We start from the raw sequence: 16,035 nt of genomic DNA, 5'->3' as shown, positions 1-16,035 counted from the left end.
ACTTGTAGAATCCCTAAGCTGCTTTTATCTAGGGCATGATGACTACAGAAGGGTGGAGTGAGTGGTGCGGTTGAAATCAGGATAATTAATTAAAAGCGTGACTACCACTCAATACCACCTCCCTTGCAATCTCCACACTTGGCAGCCAAGGCCTAGGGCAAAAACATGACTTCTCTAAAAAGTTAAAATATTCTGGCAAAAAGACTCCAGCCTTCTAATATTTAGCACTCCTCCTGCCCTGAATAACAGCCAGTTCCTGACCTACACAGATTTTACTAAACCCAAGAGTAAATAACCCCTACCTATGTACCGGGAGCTTCTCAATTTTTTCATATCTCATTCTTAAATATGAATGGACAGAGATATTATCTGATTTTTGATGAAAGCCAGAATCATAAAAGAGAAAGACCAAAATAACTAGAAGGGAAACGAAACTCAAGATCTTTCAGAAAGCAGAACAAAAAGATAAGGTTGAGAAAGTATGAGAACATAGAAGAGAAAGAAATTACTCCACAACTGAAGAACACCAATCTTTAGACTGAAAGAGCCCTCCATGTAACCCTTAATGAATGAAAAACAAAACCTCATATGTAGATACACCATTGTAAAAATTTCAGGACACTATGGATGGAGTCCCTAAAAGCTCCCAGGCAGAAAAAAAGTTACCTACAAATGATCTTGCAAAGACTTCACATCACTAACACTAAAGACAATGAAGTAATGCCTTTTAAGCTGTGAGGGAAAATGACTTTCAACCAGACAAACTTTTACCAAAGTAAATGTGAAAACAGTATAAAGACATTTTGAGATCTAAGGACTCAGAAAATTTACCTCTCATAAGCCCCCCTTTTTTGGAAATTAACAAAACAAGAGAGAAAACCAAAAAAAGAAGACACAGAATCTGTAAAATAGAGTGCTCAACTCAGAATAAGGTAGTCCTAGAATGAGATCCAGACACTTAAAACTGGAACAGGAGATTGAAAGTTCAGCTAGGGAGGTTTCTGGGGAAAATGTGAATTCAGAATATTCAATGTGATAGAGAACTGAGAAAGTGCAAAAAGGCTATGAGAAAGCAAACAATGCAAAAAAAAATTCTAGGAAAAAAAAAGTCTCTAATATAACCATACCTACCATAAGACCATACAGTGAACAATGTTTACATAGCTGTACTATAATCTTTGTTTATTAATTTTCAGCCTTTAGAGTAAGGAAGTAACATTTAATTATGATTACAGAGTAGAATGTAAATATTATCAACCTTGACAATGTGAAAGTACAGTTTACTGAAGTCGGGAAACTGAAGGGATAAATGAAAACTAATGGGAAAGGAGAGGGACGTTAATAACCTCATTTTACACAGTGAAGAGTCGAGAGTTAGTGGTCAAAAAATATCAAATATACTACTCCCATGTACGAAGATGATCAATAGATTTAAAATAGTTTATAATGCTGTTGGGAGAAGGAGGAAGGCAGTGGAGTATAAGTTAAATCCTCATCTGTCATACCAAGAAGTCAAAAGGTATTTCTTAAATAGGATAAATCAAGAAAGAACAATACAGGCATATTATTCAGAAATATGAAGGCAAAAGCCAAAAAAAAAAAAAAAAAAAAGAGCTAAATGAGTTAAAGGGATTGCTTCTAGAAGATTGCTTCTAGATTGCTCCTACCAGTGGGACTGGTAGGATCTACTCTACCATCTGCTTTTATGACCATACACAGTGATTAAAGCTAAAAAAAAAAAAATGCAGGGTGCCTGGGCAGTTCAGTCAGTTAAGTGTCTTGCTTAAGATTCTCTCTCTCTCAAAAAAAAAAAAAAGATTCTCTCTCTTTCCCTCTGCCCCTCCTCCCACTCTCTCCTCTATAAAAATAAATAAAACTATAAAAAATTCAGTATAAAACAATTTCTTTTAGAGGGCACTAGTAACAGAATTTTATTTTATTTATTTATTTGACAGAGAGAGACACAGCGAGAGAGGGAACACAAGCAGGGGGAGTGGGAGACGGAGAGCAGGGAGCCTGATGCGGGGCTCGATCCCAGGACCCTGAGATCATGACCTGAGCTGAAGGCAGATGCTTAACAACTGAGCCACCCAGGCACCCCTGTAACAAAATTTTAGTAACAGAATGTTTCTATCTAGCTTTCTGGTAAAACAATAAAGTATACATACTTCTGCCCAATTTTTTTTTTTTTTTAAAGATTTTATTTAGTCACCTGACAGAGAGAAACACAGCGAGAGTGGGAACACAGCAGGGGGAGTGGGAGAGGGAGAAGCAGGCTCCCCACTGAACAGGGAGCCTGATGCGGAACTCGATCCCAGGACCCTGGAATCATGACCTGAGCTGAAGGCAGACGCTTAACGACTGAGCCACCCAGGCGCCCCTACTTCTGCCCAATTTTTTTTTTTTTTTTTTTAAATTTTTTGTTTTTAAGATTTTATTTATTTATTTATTTGAGAGAGAGAGCGAGAAACAGCATGAGAGGGGATAGGGTCAGAGGGAGAAGCAGGCTCCCCACTGAACAGGGAGCCTGATGCGGAACTCGATCCCAGGACCCTGGAATCATGACCTGAGCCGAAGGCAGACGCTTAACGACTGAGCCACCCAGGCGCCCCTACTTCTGCCCAATTTTTATATCCTGTAACCATAATTAGGTATATTCCCTTTGAAATGCTAAAACCTAAGGCTTTAGTAAACCTTAATGGTCAGGGTATCCATGAGTTTTATTTAGTGTCAAAAAGAGCCAGGTCTTAATTTAGACTCCTCCACTTGCTGGCTCTATTACCTCATACAAGGCTACTGACCTTCTTCAAAAGTAATTTCTTCATCAACGCACTGGAGGTAATAATGTTTACCCTCACAGAGTCAGAGAACTCATATAAACAGTCACTGATGTATAGTAAGCAATCAATATAGGATAGCTTTAATTATTACTTACATTGGCCACCACTTTTACTTCTTTGTACTGTGCTTCATAGAAAATTCCAGCATTTTCCAGTGCTTCTGTTAGTGAGGGCCCATTTTTCACCTGCTTATCTAATCCATTCACAAATTCCTCGAGCTTGGAACTTGCCTCTTCAAATTCTTTGGAGAACTTCTTTCCACCTGTCTTATCTAAAATAACAGAGAAGTATTCATTTCAGGATAAAACAGAATATGTAAAAAAATCTAATCTTTTTTTTTTTTTTTAAGATTTTATTTATTTTTTTTGACAGAGAGAGACACAGCGAGAGAGGGAACACAAGCAGGGGGAGTGGGAGAGGGAGAAGCAGGCTTCCCGCTGAGCAGAGAGAGCCCGATGTGGGACTCGATTCCAGGACACTGGGACCATGACCTGAGCCAAAGGCAGACGTTTAACGACTGAGCCATCCAGGCGCCCCAAAAATTTAATCTTTTGAAGAAAACCCCTTTTACATAATCTGTGAACCTGTTCTTGTTGCCTTAGTCTCAGTTTCACCTTAAAGGAGCTTCTCCAAGTCACAAAACCCACAAAACAGATTATTAAAACAATCTACGCTGAATCTGCTAGAGTGCAGCCAAGAGTATATCATGAAGGCACCTATAATTAAGGTAAAGAAAAGAAAGTTCAACTAAAAGAAACTCTTTTGATTTCTTTTCTTCACAAATCGGAGGCTGAGCTGCTAATTAGGAATAACAGGAGGAGGCTCAATTCTGTTCACTTCGATTCACCACAGAATGTGAGAAAATGGAGGTTCAGAAAAGTAAAGATAAAGTGACCTCTGTATGTATCACATTAAAAATTCTTCTTTCTGGGCGCCTGGGTGGCTCAGTCGTTAAGCATCTGCCTTCGGCTCAGGTCATGATCCCAGGGTCCTGGGATCGAGGCCCACATCGGGCTCCCTGCTCGGCGGGAAGCCTGCTTCTCCCTTTCCCACTCCCCCTGCTTGTGTTCCCTCTCTAGCTGTGTCTCTCTCTCTCTCTGTCAAATAAATAAAATCTTTAAAAAAAAAAAAAAAAAAGATTTTTTTTTTCTCCTGCTTTATCGAGATACAATGAACATATAACATCGTGTAAGTTTAAGGTGTGCAATGTGAAAGACAAGAATTTACTTATGAAATTTATATGCATGAAATCACCACTTGGAAGACCAGGTACCACAATTGCTCTCTAAATCCTAAGGTTCTCTATATGGGAGAAGCCAGTCTGATGACTTAAAAATGACAGAGCTGAGAAGAAAATCTGAGGTATTCTATATAAAAATAAGTATTACCTTTTAAACATTTGAGAGTTTCTGTGCTGCACACATCCACCCTCATGGTTGACAGCTGTTTTTCCTTCAATTCTATCTGATCTTCTGAGCGCTTGTACAGCAACAGTTCTTCAATGAGGGCCTGGGACTGAATACAGACCAGAGTCGTATTTTATTTATGAAAACATTCACTTATTCTACCTTCCCCCATTAACATAAAACATGTCTAAAATCTAATAAAACCAAGAGAAAGAAACCCTTTGCATTTCCTCATAATTGGGGGGATAGCACTATCAATTTTCATGCCCAAACCGTATTTTTAGTTACATACTTTAAAATATCCTTTCCTTAGTTATTCAAGGCTAACTGAACATATAAGATTAAGACTAAGACAAAGGTCCACTTAGTCTTTAAATTTTAATTAGGTAAATATAGTCTTATTATGTTAACTCTAAGCAAATTCTAATTTAGTAGAGCTTCACAGAAGGATGAACCCATTGTTGGGGGGAGTTCAATACAGAACTTGGCTGGTAATAGATATTCTGGAAGAAGGTTAATTCTTCCATTGGGGGAACATATAAAACTCCAAGTAATCTGATCCCAATCTGGATTCTTTCAGAACAGTTTAAACTTGTTTAAAATATAATTTATGTACAACTGAATAAAAATAAATCTTACTGGACTATACGGGGAACTGTAACAAAAGGGGTGAATAAAGCTTTAGCATATTAAACGTATTCTAATAACTTACTCGAAATTCTGCAACTATCTTAGACTTGAGAGCAGCTTTTGGATTCGTGGATGCTGTTGAATTAAACAAAAGGTCATTAAGAATACAGACACAAAAGTCACCTAATATTCAGGTAATTTTTCAGCTTTATAGTTAAGGGTGTACACTTTGAACATATGTCAAATATACACATTTAAATAATAATATAACTCCTAGAATAAATATTCCTAGAATATGAAATTTAAACACTCCCAAGTGTGGCCAGTATAAAAATATACTATTTAGATAGGTCTAACCTACTTACCTCCAACAGACACTTTAAGTCATAAAGTCCTAGAATTATTGATTTGGAGATACTGAGATACATGGAGTACCTTTTTTCCCAGTCTGACTGAATTTAAGAAGATCTCAATACCTCAAATTAAGAAAGAGTGTTCAGGAGCACGACATCCAGTTAATCCTGAGCACTGGCTGAAGAAAATTACTTACAAACATCAACTCTATTCCTATGATTTAGCTTTGGATTTCTTTTTCTGCTGACTCAATTCACAGCAAAAACAGGCAGGGAACGTTCTAAGTACATTACCACTGTGGTTCAACTTTGGCTGAAATGTTGACTCTTGCTGTTCCTAAGCATGCAACTTATGACCAAAAGGATGTCAGAGGACTCCCTTAATCATGATGAATTATCATATGCTTGATGTAGTAAAACCATCCCAAGTGTCTTGTTTTACCTCTCAATTCTGTCTTCTACCTTGTTCCCTCCACACCTTCAAGTTTTTCTCAATATTCCTCAGTTTGGCCCACAGCAGCCTATCACATGCAGTATTCCACTCCCTTGATCTCATGCTGGGTAAACATGTTAAACATAAAAGGAGCTCCTGTTAGAGACTGAGCTTCTGGCCAGGATTTGAGGCCCATGTCTAATCTGGTAGAGTGTATCCCCAAATCTGAAGGATTTCATGGCTCCCAAAGAAATGCTTCTTAATGCCTAGTCTCCTCTTCAGCTCTGTTGTTTAATGTCAGCTGCCTCTAACTTCTTCTATCTTTCAACCTAAGAGTTAGCCTGGGCACTATCAAGCATTTTTTTTCTTCTTTCACTCCCCCAACTACTCTTGAATCTTCACTCATTTAAACCCTTTTTCTGCATTTCCTTTGTTTAAAAGTAGGGTTTTTGTTTTTGTTTTTTAAAGAAGTAACTCCATGATGGCTTGTTTAGTATAAATCACTGGGTCACTCTCCCAGACCTGGAAAACACAGGCTTCCCCATGGTTTATGCCAGGTACGATGTCAAATGGTCTACATTTTCTTCTGCTCCAAAAAGAGGAGGTAATTTTATATTAGTTGAGATTTTGTTCCTTACTTTGTGATTTCTTCCACTGCTTATTCGGTTGTTTGTTCAGATTTTCTTTCAGCTGCTTCTGAGTTTTGAAAGTGGTACCTGGAAAACATTTCAGTTTTTGCAATCTGGCATTATGGGAAGCTGTTCTGTCTGTCCACTTCAGTGTCAAAGTTGTAGCATTGAAAAAAGGCAATCCGAGACTGTGTCTTGTTTCTTTCTTTCTTTTCCTTTCGTTTTTATAAAAAAATAAAAACACCCACCAGATCTAAGAAGCTGTCAAATAAACATGATTTCTATTATAATAAAATTACTGATTTTAAGAAGAATAGGGCACAAAATACCAGTTAATGCATTCAAATGAAGAATTTAACAGCTTCTTAGAAGATGCGATTTTTAAAGCAAATTTCTAGTCAAATAATGGTCATGGTATCAGATATCACCACCAACTTTTATTTAATGACTCCATTACATGCATCTAATACACAGGAAATAAGTAACTTTTTAAAAACAGGTACACAAGTTACTGCAAATCTAAACCAAAACAAAGACTAAAGAATGCCAATATATGCTTAATATAAAATAATTTAGTGGAAACTGAAACCCCATTAAAAAATTCTCCAACAGTAAGAGGACAGGGCAGTAATTATTAAACATACAAAAAAAATGAATAGTTTAAAACATTCAAAGTAAAACATGCAGGAAAATAATCAGATAGCCATCATCACTTAATATGCTTGACTTTTTCTAATAAATACAAACAAAAGCCAACCCTCTCCAAACCAATTCTATTTAAATTTTAATTCAAACAGATTTTTTAAATATTTAATTTTAAATAAATAGGACCCAATCCAGAACTTTATTTTTCATTATTAAGCAACAGGACCAGATCTATAAAATATCTATAATTTTAAAGAGTCAAGGACTCAATTTTTTCTTTTAGGAGAGAAAATACACTTACTCAAAGCTTCTCTCAATGCCATAATCATTTCTTCTGGGTACACATTTCTATCTTCCCAGATTTTGAAGATTCGTTCTATAGACTTAGAGACAGATGGATCCCTGAGGATAAAGAAAAAGTGACACAGACATATAAAAATGTTAATTTTATCTCAAACTAGAATCTAAAATAAAGTTGTCAACAAAATTATTTTCCAAGTGTCTTTTGATGTTCAAGACATTTTTTTTCTACAGTGTCTAGTAGGACTAAAATCTTAGTAACTCTTAAAAAAAATTTTTTTTTTTAAAGATTTTACTTATTTGACAGAAAGCAGGACAGAGAGTGAGAGAAAGCACAGGCAGGGGGAGCAGCAGAGGGAGAGGGAGAAGCAGGCTCCCCACTGAGCAGGGCGCCCAATGCAGGGCTCAATCCCAGGACCCCGGGATTCATGACCTGAGCCAAAGGCAGACGCTTAACTGACTGAGCCATCCATGCACCCCTTTAAAATTTTTTATTGAAATTTTTTGAAATTGAAATACATTTGACACACTTTATTATTTTAATTGAAGTATAGTTAACACATTAAAATCTTAAATATTCTGAGATGCTTGGGTGGCTCAGTCAGTTAAGCATCTGACTCTCGGTTTCAGCTCAGGTCATGATCTCAGGGTTGTGAGATGGAGCTGTGTGTTGGGATTAGCATGGAGTCTGCCTGAGATTCTCTCCCTCTGCCCCTCCCCAGCTTGCACACACATGCGAACAAATGCGTTCTCTCTCAAGTAATATAAATAAAATCTTTAAAATCTTAAAACATTCTTAATGAATACTTTTTATCAATGACGTATATGAGGCTACGACAGCACACTGAGGTTTCTGATGCATATAATATTATGAGGGTTAGTCAAATGTGTTCATTGATACAACTGGCATCCTAAAAGGTAAAGTAAGGGAAGTTTAATAAAATTAAATCTTTTTTTTTAAGATTTTACTCATTTGAGAGAGACAGAGAGAGTGTGCTGAAGAGAGAGCACGAACTGAGGGGAGGGACAGAGGGAGAAGGAGAGGCAGACTTCCCCCTGAGCAGGGAGCCCAACCCAGGGCTCAATCCCAGGATTTTTTCTTTTTCTTTTTTAAAAGATTTTCTTTATTTATTTGACAGAGAGAAACACAGCGAGAGAGGGAACACAAGCAGAGGGAGTGGGAGAGGGAGAAGCAGGCCTCCTGCTGAGCAGGAGCCCGATGTGGGGCTTGATCCCAGGACCTTGGGATCATGACCTGAGCCGAAGGCAGACGCTTAATGACTAAGCCATCCAGGTGCCCCAGGATTTTAATTTTTCTAAATTGAAGTACAGTTGACATACTTTATTATTATTTTTAATTGAAATATAGTCAACACATTAAAAATCTCCTTAAATGTTTCAGAAATTTACAGTTGGTTTGTTTGGAATGGGATCCAAAGAAGGTCAATACATTGCATTTGGTTATGCCTCTTAAATCTCTTAATCTAGAGCAATCAGATTAAATTGTTCTCAGTATTTTTCTCATTCCATTCACTGATATTGCAGTCCAGGGGTTGGCTGTCCAGCAGAACATTCCACATTCTCTAGCTTTACTTATTTGCTGCCATTTTAACTTGTTCCATTAATGCCTGAATTTCCTCTAGACGAAAATTAGTCGGATTATATACATATTCACAAATTTTGGGGAGCAAATATTGAATAAACGATACTATATACTTCATACTGCATCCCATCAGGACATACACAATCTCTGGATATCCCATCTTTAATAACACTAAGCCTGATCAATGGAATAAAGCAGTACTTTCTCTTGTGAACTGTGCCTATCTACTCACTAGCATTTTAGTGTTTATCTAAGGAGTAAATAATTATATATATATATAGGTTTTCCAACATTACAAATCTTTCCCCACTTTGCACTTTAAGTTACATTTTAAAACATATAATTTTAAAATGTAGACTTGTTAAAATACAATTGCTCTCTACTGCCACTTTTTAAGTATAGGAAGCCTACCAGAGATTTAAAAAATTATAACTTATTTTCTTTGCTCTCTCTTTTAATGATTAACATTAAAAAAAATTCAGCTGCGTAATTCATTTAAAATCTACTGGGTATAGGGGCACCTGGGTGGCTCAGTTGGTTAAACATCTGCCTTCAGCTCAGGCCATGATCCCAGAGTCCTGGGATCGAGCCCCGCATCGGGCTCCCTGCTCCGCGGGAAGCCTGCTTCTCCCTCTCCCACTCCCCCTGCTTATGTTCCCTCTCTGGCTGTCTTTCTCTCTGTCAAATAAATAAAATCTTTAAAAAATAAAATAAAATAAAATAAAATCTACTGGGTATAGAATGTAAAATCAAGCTCTAATCTGAACAGATTTCCTATTAATTGTTCCAATATTATAACTTCTCTTTTCCTCACTGATTTACTGCTTCCACTAGCATGTATTCAATTATTAATCTTTTTCTATGCTGCAAATTCTGTTAATCCATTTTTACATTATACAGTTGACCCTTGAAAAATGTAGGGGGTGGTTAGGGACGCCAACCCCAATCCCCCGCAGTTGAAAATCCATGCATAACTTCTGGCTCCCCAAAAACTTACCTACTAATAGCCTACTGTTGACTTACCAATAACATAAACAGTTGATGAACATGTATTTTGTATATGTATTATATACTGTATTCTTATAATAAAGCTAGAAAAAATATTATAATCATAATGAAAATACATTTACAGTACTGTACTAATTGAAAAAAAATTCAGGTATAAGTGGACTCAAGCAGTTCAAACCCATGTTGTTCAAGGGTCAACTGTACTATCTTCAAAACTGTAGCTTATCTTCCCTCATTACAACTGCATTTCAAAACATTTCTTATATTCTCACTTGCTTATTTTTCCAGAGTAAATTTAATGTTAAGTTCCAAAAGAGGAAATTTTGGTATTTTTAATTTGAATTATATTAGGCTGATATATTAATTTGGAGAAAGTATTACATATAACATTGATATATGGTATCGATACATTATTCTTCACTACAGCAAAACATTAATATTTATGAATTTATATTCAACATTCCCAAATACAATTTATTCACAAAGTTCAACATAATTCCTGTTAAGGCTATTCCTAGATATTTCATATATTTTATTGCCAGTATGACTCACCATCCCTCCTTATCACTAACTTCTCACATTAAAACTGATTCAGAAGTTTGTTGGTCGTAACTTACCTCAGCTTTAACTTTAAATGGTTTGAATTTTTTTTAAGATTTTACTTATTTGTCAGAGAGAGAGAGAGAGAGAGAACAAGCAGGGGAGCAGCAGAGGGAGAGGGAGAAGCAGGCTCCCTGCTGAGCAGGGAGCCCGATGCGGGGCTCGATCCCAGGACCCTGGGATCATGACCTGAGCCAAAGGCAGACGTTTAACCAACTGAGCCACCCAGGTGCCCCTTGAATGGTTCTTGAAAGTAGTTTTGCTTTGTATGCAAATCTATATTGACAGCTATTTTCTATAAATGCTATGAAATACTTTTCATGGGCGCCTGGGTGGCTCAGTTGGTTAAGCGACTGCCTTCGGCTCAGGTCGTGATCCTGGAGTCCCAGGATCGAGTCCCACATCGGGCTCCCCACTCAGTTGGGAGTCTGCTTCTCCCTCTGACCCTCTTCCCCTCTCATGCTCTCTCTCACTCTCTCTCTCTCAAATAAATAAAATCTTTAAAAAAAAAATACTTTTCATAACTGCCATCTGGCTTCCACAGTTGCTATTGAGAAGTGTGTTATCAATCTAATAGTCTTGTGTATGTGATCTGTCTTTTCTCTTTGGCACTGTTTTTTGTTTATTTTTTATTGTGGTAAAATAAAACTTGCCATTTTAACCATTTTTTTAAATGTACAACTCAGTGGCATTAATTATATTCACAATGTTGTACAACCACCACCACTATTTCCAAAATTTTTCATTCTCTTAAAAAGAAACTCTGTACCCATTAGATAATAACTCCCCACTACCACCTCCCCCAGCTCCTGACAACTTTTCATCTACTTTCTGTCTCTATGTATTCACATACAACATTCACACTGTTATACAATCAATCTCCACGATTCTCTTCACCTTGTAAAACTCAAACTCTATACCCATTAAACATCATCTCCCCTTTTCCCTTAACAACCACCACTGTACTTTCTGTCTATAAATTTGATTGCTGTAGTTCATCTAAGTGGAATCATACAACACTTGTCCTTTTGTGACTAGCTTATTTCACTTAGCATAATGTGTTCAGGGTTCATCCATGTTGTAGCATATGCCAGAATTCTTTCCTTTTTAAGGTTAAATGATATTCCATTTTATGTATATACCACATTTTGCATATCCATTCCTCTGAAAATTGGTACTTGGTTTGCTTCTACCTTTTGGGTATTCTGAATAATGCTGTTTTGAACACTGGTTTACAAATACTTGTTTGAGTCTCTGCTTTCATTTCTGGGGAGTATATACCCAGAAGCAGAACTGCTAGATCATACAGAAATTCTATGTTTTTGAGGAACCATCAAACTGTTTTCCATAGCTGTCGCACCACTTTACATTCCTACCAGAAACAGAAGTTTCCCCCATCCTAATACTTGTTATTTTCTGGTTTGGTTTGGTTTTATAATTTCATTACAATAACTAGGTGTGAATTTCTTTTTTAATTATCCTGCTTAGTATATGTTGTGGTTGCTCTAACTGCAGATTCATGTTTTTCATCACTTCCAGAGTGTTCTCAGCTATTACCTCCTCAGAACTCAATCTCTCCTCCTGGAAGCTAATTTGATGTTAATTAGGCCTTTCATTCCGATCTTTTTTCCACCTCCTTCTCTCTAATTGCTACATTCTAATTTCTTCAGAACTAATTTCTAGCTTAATCTTTTTTCTCTCTACAATTCCTGTTGGTTCTTTTTTAAAAATCTGTCCAAATATCTTATCCATTGTTCATTTCATTCATCTTTAACATTTCTTACATAGTTGTTTTATATATTGTCTGATAATTCTAACATCTGAAGCTCATGGGGGGGGACCTAAATCTGCTGATTCTCCTTAATGGTGGTTTGTTTTCTAAAGTGTTTGGTGATTTTTGGATTGTAAGCACATATTTGTTTGATCTTAATCTATTGAGATTCCTGGTGGTCTAGATAGGAAATGTACTCCTTGAGAGAAAATTTAAATCAGAAGCCAAGGTGGCTTATGACTCAAAACCACTTTACCCCTTTTCTCTAGAGTCCTAGTCTAACTGCCAGACTGCATGGTACTACTGACATAGGATATTGGTTAATGTCAGCTCTGATTTTCTAATATGTCCATTGTTGCTGGTGCAGTTTATATTTTGTCAAGAATGTAACTGTTTTATTAAAAAAAAATGACCTTTTGGGGGTGCCTGGGTGGCTCAGTCGGTTAAGCATCTGACTTTGTTCAGGTCATGACCTCAGGGTCCTGGGGATCAAGCCCTGCATTGGGCTCCCTGCTGAGAAGGGAGTCTGCTTCTCCCTCTGCCCTAACCCCCCTCCCACACAGCTCGTGCTCTCTTGGGCTCTCTCTCAAATAAATAAATACAATCTTTAAAAAAAAAAAAAAGGACTCTTTGGAATTGATGATCGGCCATCTGGGCAGAAGTCAAATCGAAATATCTATAACTGTCTTTCTTTCCAACTAGACTACAGAGCTTCTTCACAGCAGAGATAATTATTTATTGTTGTTTCTTTGGCACCTAACAAGGTGCTCACTAAATAGTAACTGAATAAACGACAACTGGATTTTGTTATTGTCAAACCAAACTATTCTCTATGAGGTCCTCAAGTAAAATATGCTGGAAAAACAGCAACTGCTAAGAAAACATGTAATTAAGACTAGGGTATAACATAGTAAAACTAGCACTAGATGGGGAAACTAGAGGTTTTAGTTCTGTTTCAGTAAGAAGTCTTTTGGGGGCTAGGTTTCTTCATTTGTTTTTGTGTGTGTTTTTTTTTAAGATTTTATTTTTTAAGTAATCCTTATACCCAACGGGGGCTCAAACTCCACCCCAAGATTAAGAGTCACATGCTCTACCAACTGAGCCAGCCAGGCACCCCTAGGTTTCTTCATTTGTAAAAATGGTTTTACTAGAAAGTTTGTTAGCTCTAAAATTCTTAGCTAGATCCGTTCCCTATTTATACAAAAACTCTCAGAACTCTCAAACATCTACAATTCAACCATCTCTCATATTTAGGAATTCTCTGAAAATAAAACAAAAATAAAATCCAGAATAGCAGTTTTACTTACCTTGTTATTCTAGGTCTTTATTTTAGCCATTACTGATCACAATATCAATTTCTACAGAATGTACAATTATTACCACATAGAAAACATAAAAAATTAATTATAAATTTTGTTGCTGACTTATAAGTAACAAACAATTGGCTGACCTTGTAGAAGTGCTAAGATATTCAACAGATGCTTTCTTTGCTAGCACCCTCACCTCTGCCTTTAAAACGACAAGGTATAATGGGGCGCCTGGGTGGCTCAGATGGTTAAGCGTCTGCCTTCAGCTCGGGTCATGATCCCGGGGTCCTGGGATCGAGCCCCGTATCGGGCTCCTGGCTCAGCAGGGAGCCTGCTTCTCCCTCTCCCTCTGCCTCTACCCCTGCTCATGCTCTCTCTCTATCTCTGTGTCTCAAATGAATAAATTAAAAAAAAAATTAAAAAATAATAAAAAAATAAAACAGCAAGGTATTAACAAATTATTTCAAAGTGTAAAGAGTACAGGGGGAGGTGCCCAGGTATCACAGTTAAAATAAACAGAGCTAAACAGCATAATCTTGTGCCTCATCAGGAGAATCTTTTCTTTACCAAAATCTTATTTCTGGGAGGTCATGTCATTTGTCTTATAGGGTCTTAGTAAATATTTGCTAACTAACTGTATGGAAGACTAAATAATAGGTCAACTTAAGGAAAGAGTCAACACTTAAAAAACCTTGGAGCTCAGAAACTGGATAGATTTTATCTCTAAAAACTTGCTATCCTGTCTCCTAAGTGATCCCCATTCATATAACTTTGCTTTTTTATTTGCCTATAACAAATATCTTCCGTAGTGTTACTTGTCTTTAATTTTATGGTGTCTTCTATAATGCAGAAGTCTAATTTTGATGTCATTAAATTCTTAAGTACTTTTGTTTCTCTCTAAGAGCCCCCCCCCCCTTTTTTGAAGAGAGGGAGTGCAGGGAGGGGCAGACGGAGAGGGAGAGAGAGAATCTTAAGCTGGCTCCACACCCAGTGTGGAGCCTGACTTGGGGCTCGATCTCACAACTGTGAGATCATGACCTGAGCCGAAATCAAGAGTCGGATGCTCAACCAACTGAGCCACCCAGGTGCCCTCTAGAAGAGCTTTTAACCCTTATGGTCATAAAAACATTTGTTTCTAACATTTTAAAGGTTTTTTTTTTTTAAAGATTTTATTTATTTTTTGACAGAGACACAGCGAGAGAGGGAACACAAGTAGGGGGAAGTGGGAAGAGGGAGAAGCAGGCCTCCCGTGGAGCAGGGAGCCCTATGTGGGGCTCATGACCTGAGCCGAAGGCAGACGCTTAACGACTGAACCACTCAGGCGCCCCAAAAGTTTTGTCTTATACACTAAGGTAAATTCATTTGGAATATATTTGTATATATGGTGTAGAAAAACATTTAACAATTGTTATTTTTTCTGGATGGAAAGCATATGTCCCAGACTCACTTACTGAAGAGTTCATCTTTCCTCCAATGATTTGTAATGCACCTTCTACCATTTACAAAGGTCCTATATATGCCTGAGTCCATTTCTGGGCTTTCTCTGTTCCTTAAATCTGTCCTTATACTGATACCACATTCTTTTATAATTATAATAGCCAAATAGCTTGCTGTTTATCAACAATCTCGGCTACTCCTAGACACTGAATCTTCTACATGAATTTTATTTTTTAGATTTTATTTATTTAAGAGAAAGAGAGAGCACGAGCAGGGGGAGGAGCAGAGGGAGAGGGAGCAGCAGATTCCTGGCTGAGCAGGGAGCCCGATGTGGGACTCGATCCCAGGACCCCAGGATCACGACCTGAGCCAAAGGCAGACGCTTAACTGACTGAGCCACCCAGGCGCACCCTATATGAATTTTAGAATCAGTATAACAAGTTTCTTAAAATGTCCTATGGGGATTTTTATTAAAATGTACTGTATTTACATGCTGATTATCATCTTTTTGTAACAGTTTGTAATTTTCCCCAGAAAGGTCTTAACATGCTTTTATTCTAGATACTTTACATAGCTTTTGTTGTTACTGTTAATAATATCTGCTCTTCTATTATATTTTGTTTTTTTAAAGATTTTATTTATTTGACAGAGAGAGACACAGTGAGAAAGGGAACACAAGCAAGGGGGGTGGGAGAGGGAGAAGCAGGCTTCCCGCGGAGCAGGGAGCCCGATGTGGGGCTCGATCCCAGGACCCCGGGATCATGACCTGAGCCGAAGGCAGACGCTTAACGACTGAGCCACCCAGGCGCCCCTTCTATTATATTTTTTAATAGGTTATTTCTATGTATTGAAATGCTACTGAATCTTGATGTTGATTTGTACCCAGCAACCCTGCTAAATCTTTTTTAGTCTGTGAATTCTCTTGGATTTCCTATGAAGATCAGTCTCCATATATCTTTTTACCCTTATATGATCCTACTGATTACATTCTATAGTTCAACAACTACAAATTAGAATTTACAAATTAAGTATAAGGCAAATACCATTCATACTGACATTAAAGGGATAAATGA

The 16,035-nt window shown here is 37.3% G+C and overlaps 1 protein-coding gene across 7 annotated transcripts in view; it reads right to left on the bottom strand.

Moving 5' to 3' along the window:
* The window catches only part of RPRD2 (regulation of nuclear pre-mRNA domain containing 2), a 95,653-nt gene that overhangs the window by 22,766 nt on the left and 56,852 nt on the right, over positions 1-16,035 (bottom strand). For 4 of the 7 annotated variants that reach the window (XM_081815864.1, XM_081815866.1, XM_081815867.1 and 1 more), the window contains exons 3-7: positions 7,238-7,338; positions 6,301-6,378; positions 4,959-5,011; positions 4,229-4,355; positions 2,936-3,111 (exon numbers count right to left, since the gene is read on the bottom strand). In XM_081815864.1, coding sequence (XP_081671990.1) covers positions 2,936-3,111; positions 4,229-4,355; positions 4,959-5,011; positions 6,301-6,378; positions 7,238-7,338 — 535 coding nt within the window. The remainder of the gene's footprint in view (positions 1-2,935; positions 3,112-4,228; positions 4,356-4,958; positions 5,012-6,300; positions 6,379-7,237; positions 7,339-16,035) is intronic. The other 3 variants (XM_081815865.1, XM_081815868.1, XM_081815870.1) reach the window with 1 other exon arrangement.

Source organism: Leptonychotes weddellii, chromosome 4 (genome assembly GCF_054177405.1).
Source record: "Leptonychotes weddellii isolate Sample4059 chromosome 4, ASM5417740v2, whole genome shotgun sequence".
NCBI lineage: Eukaryota > Metazoa > Chordata > Mammalia > Carnivora > Phocidae > Leptonychotes > Leptonychotes weddellii.
This window is presented reverse-complemented; position numbering and strand designations above follow the sequence as displayed.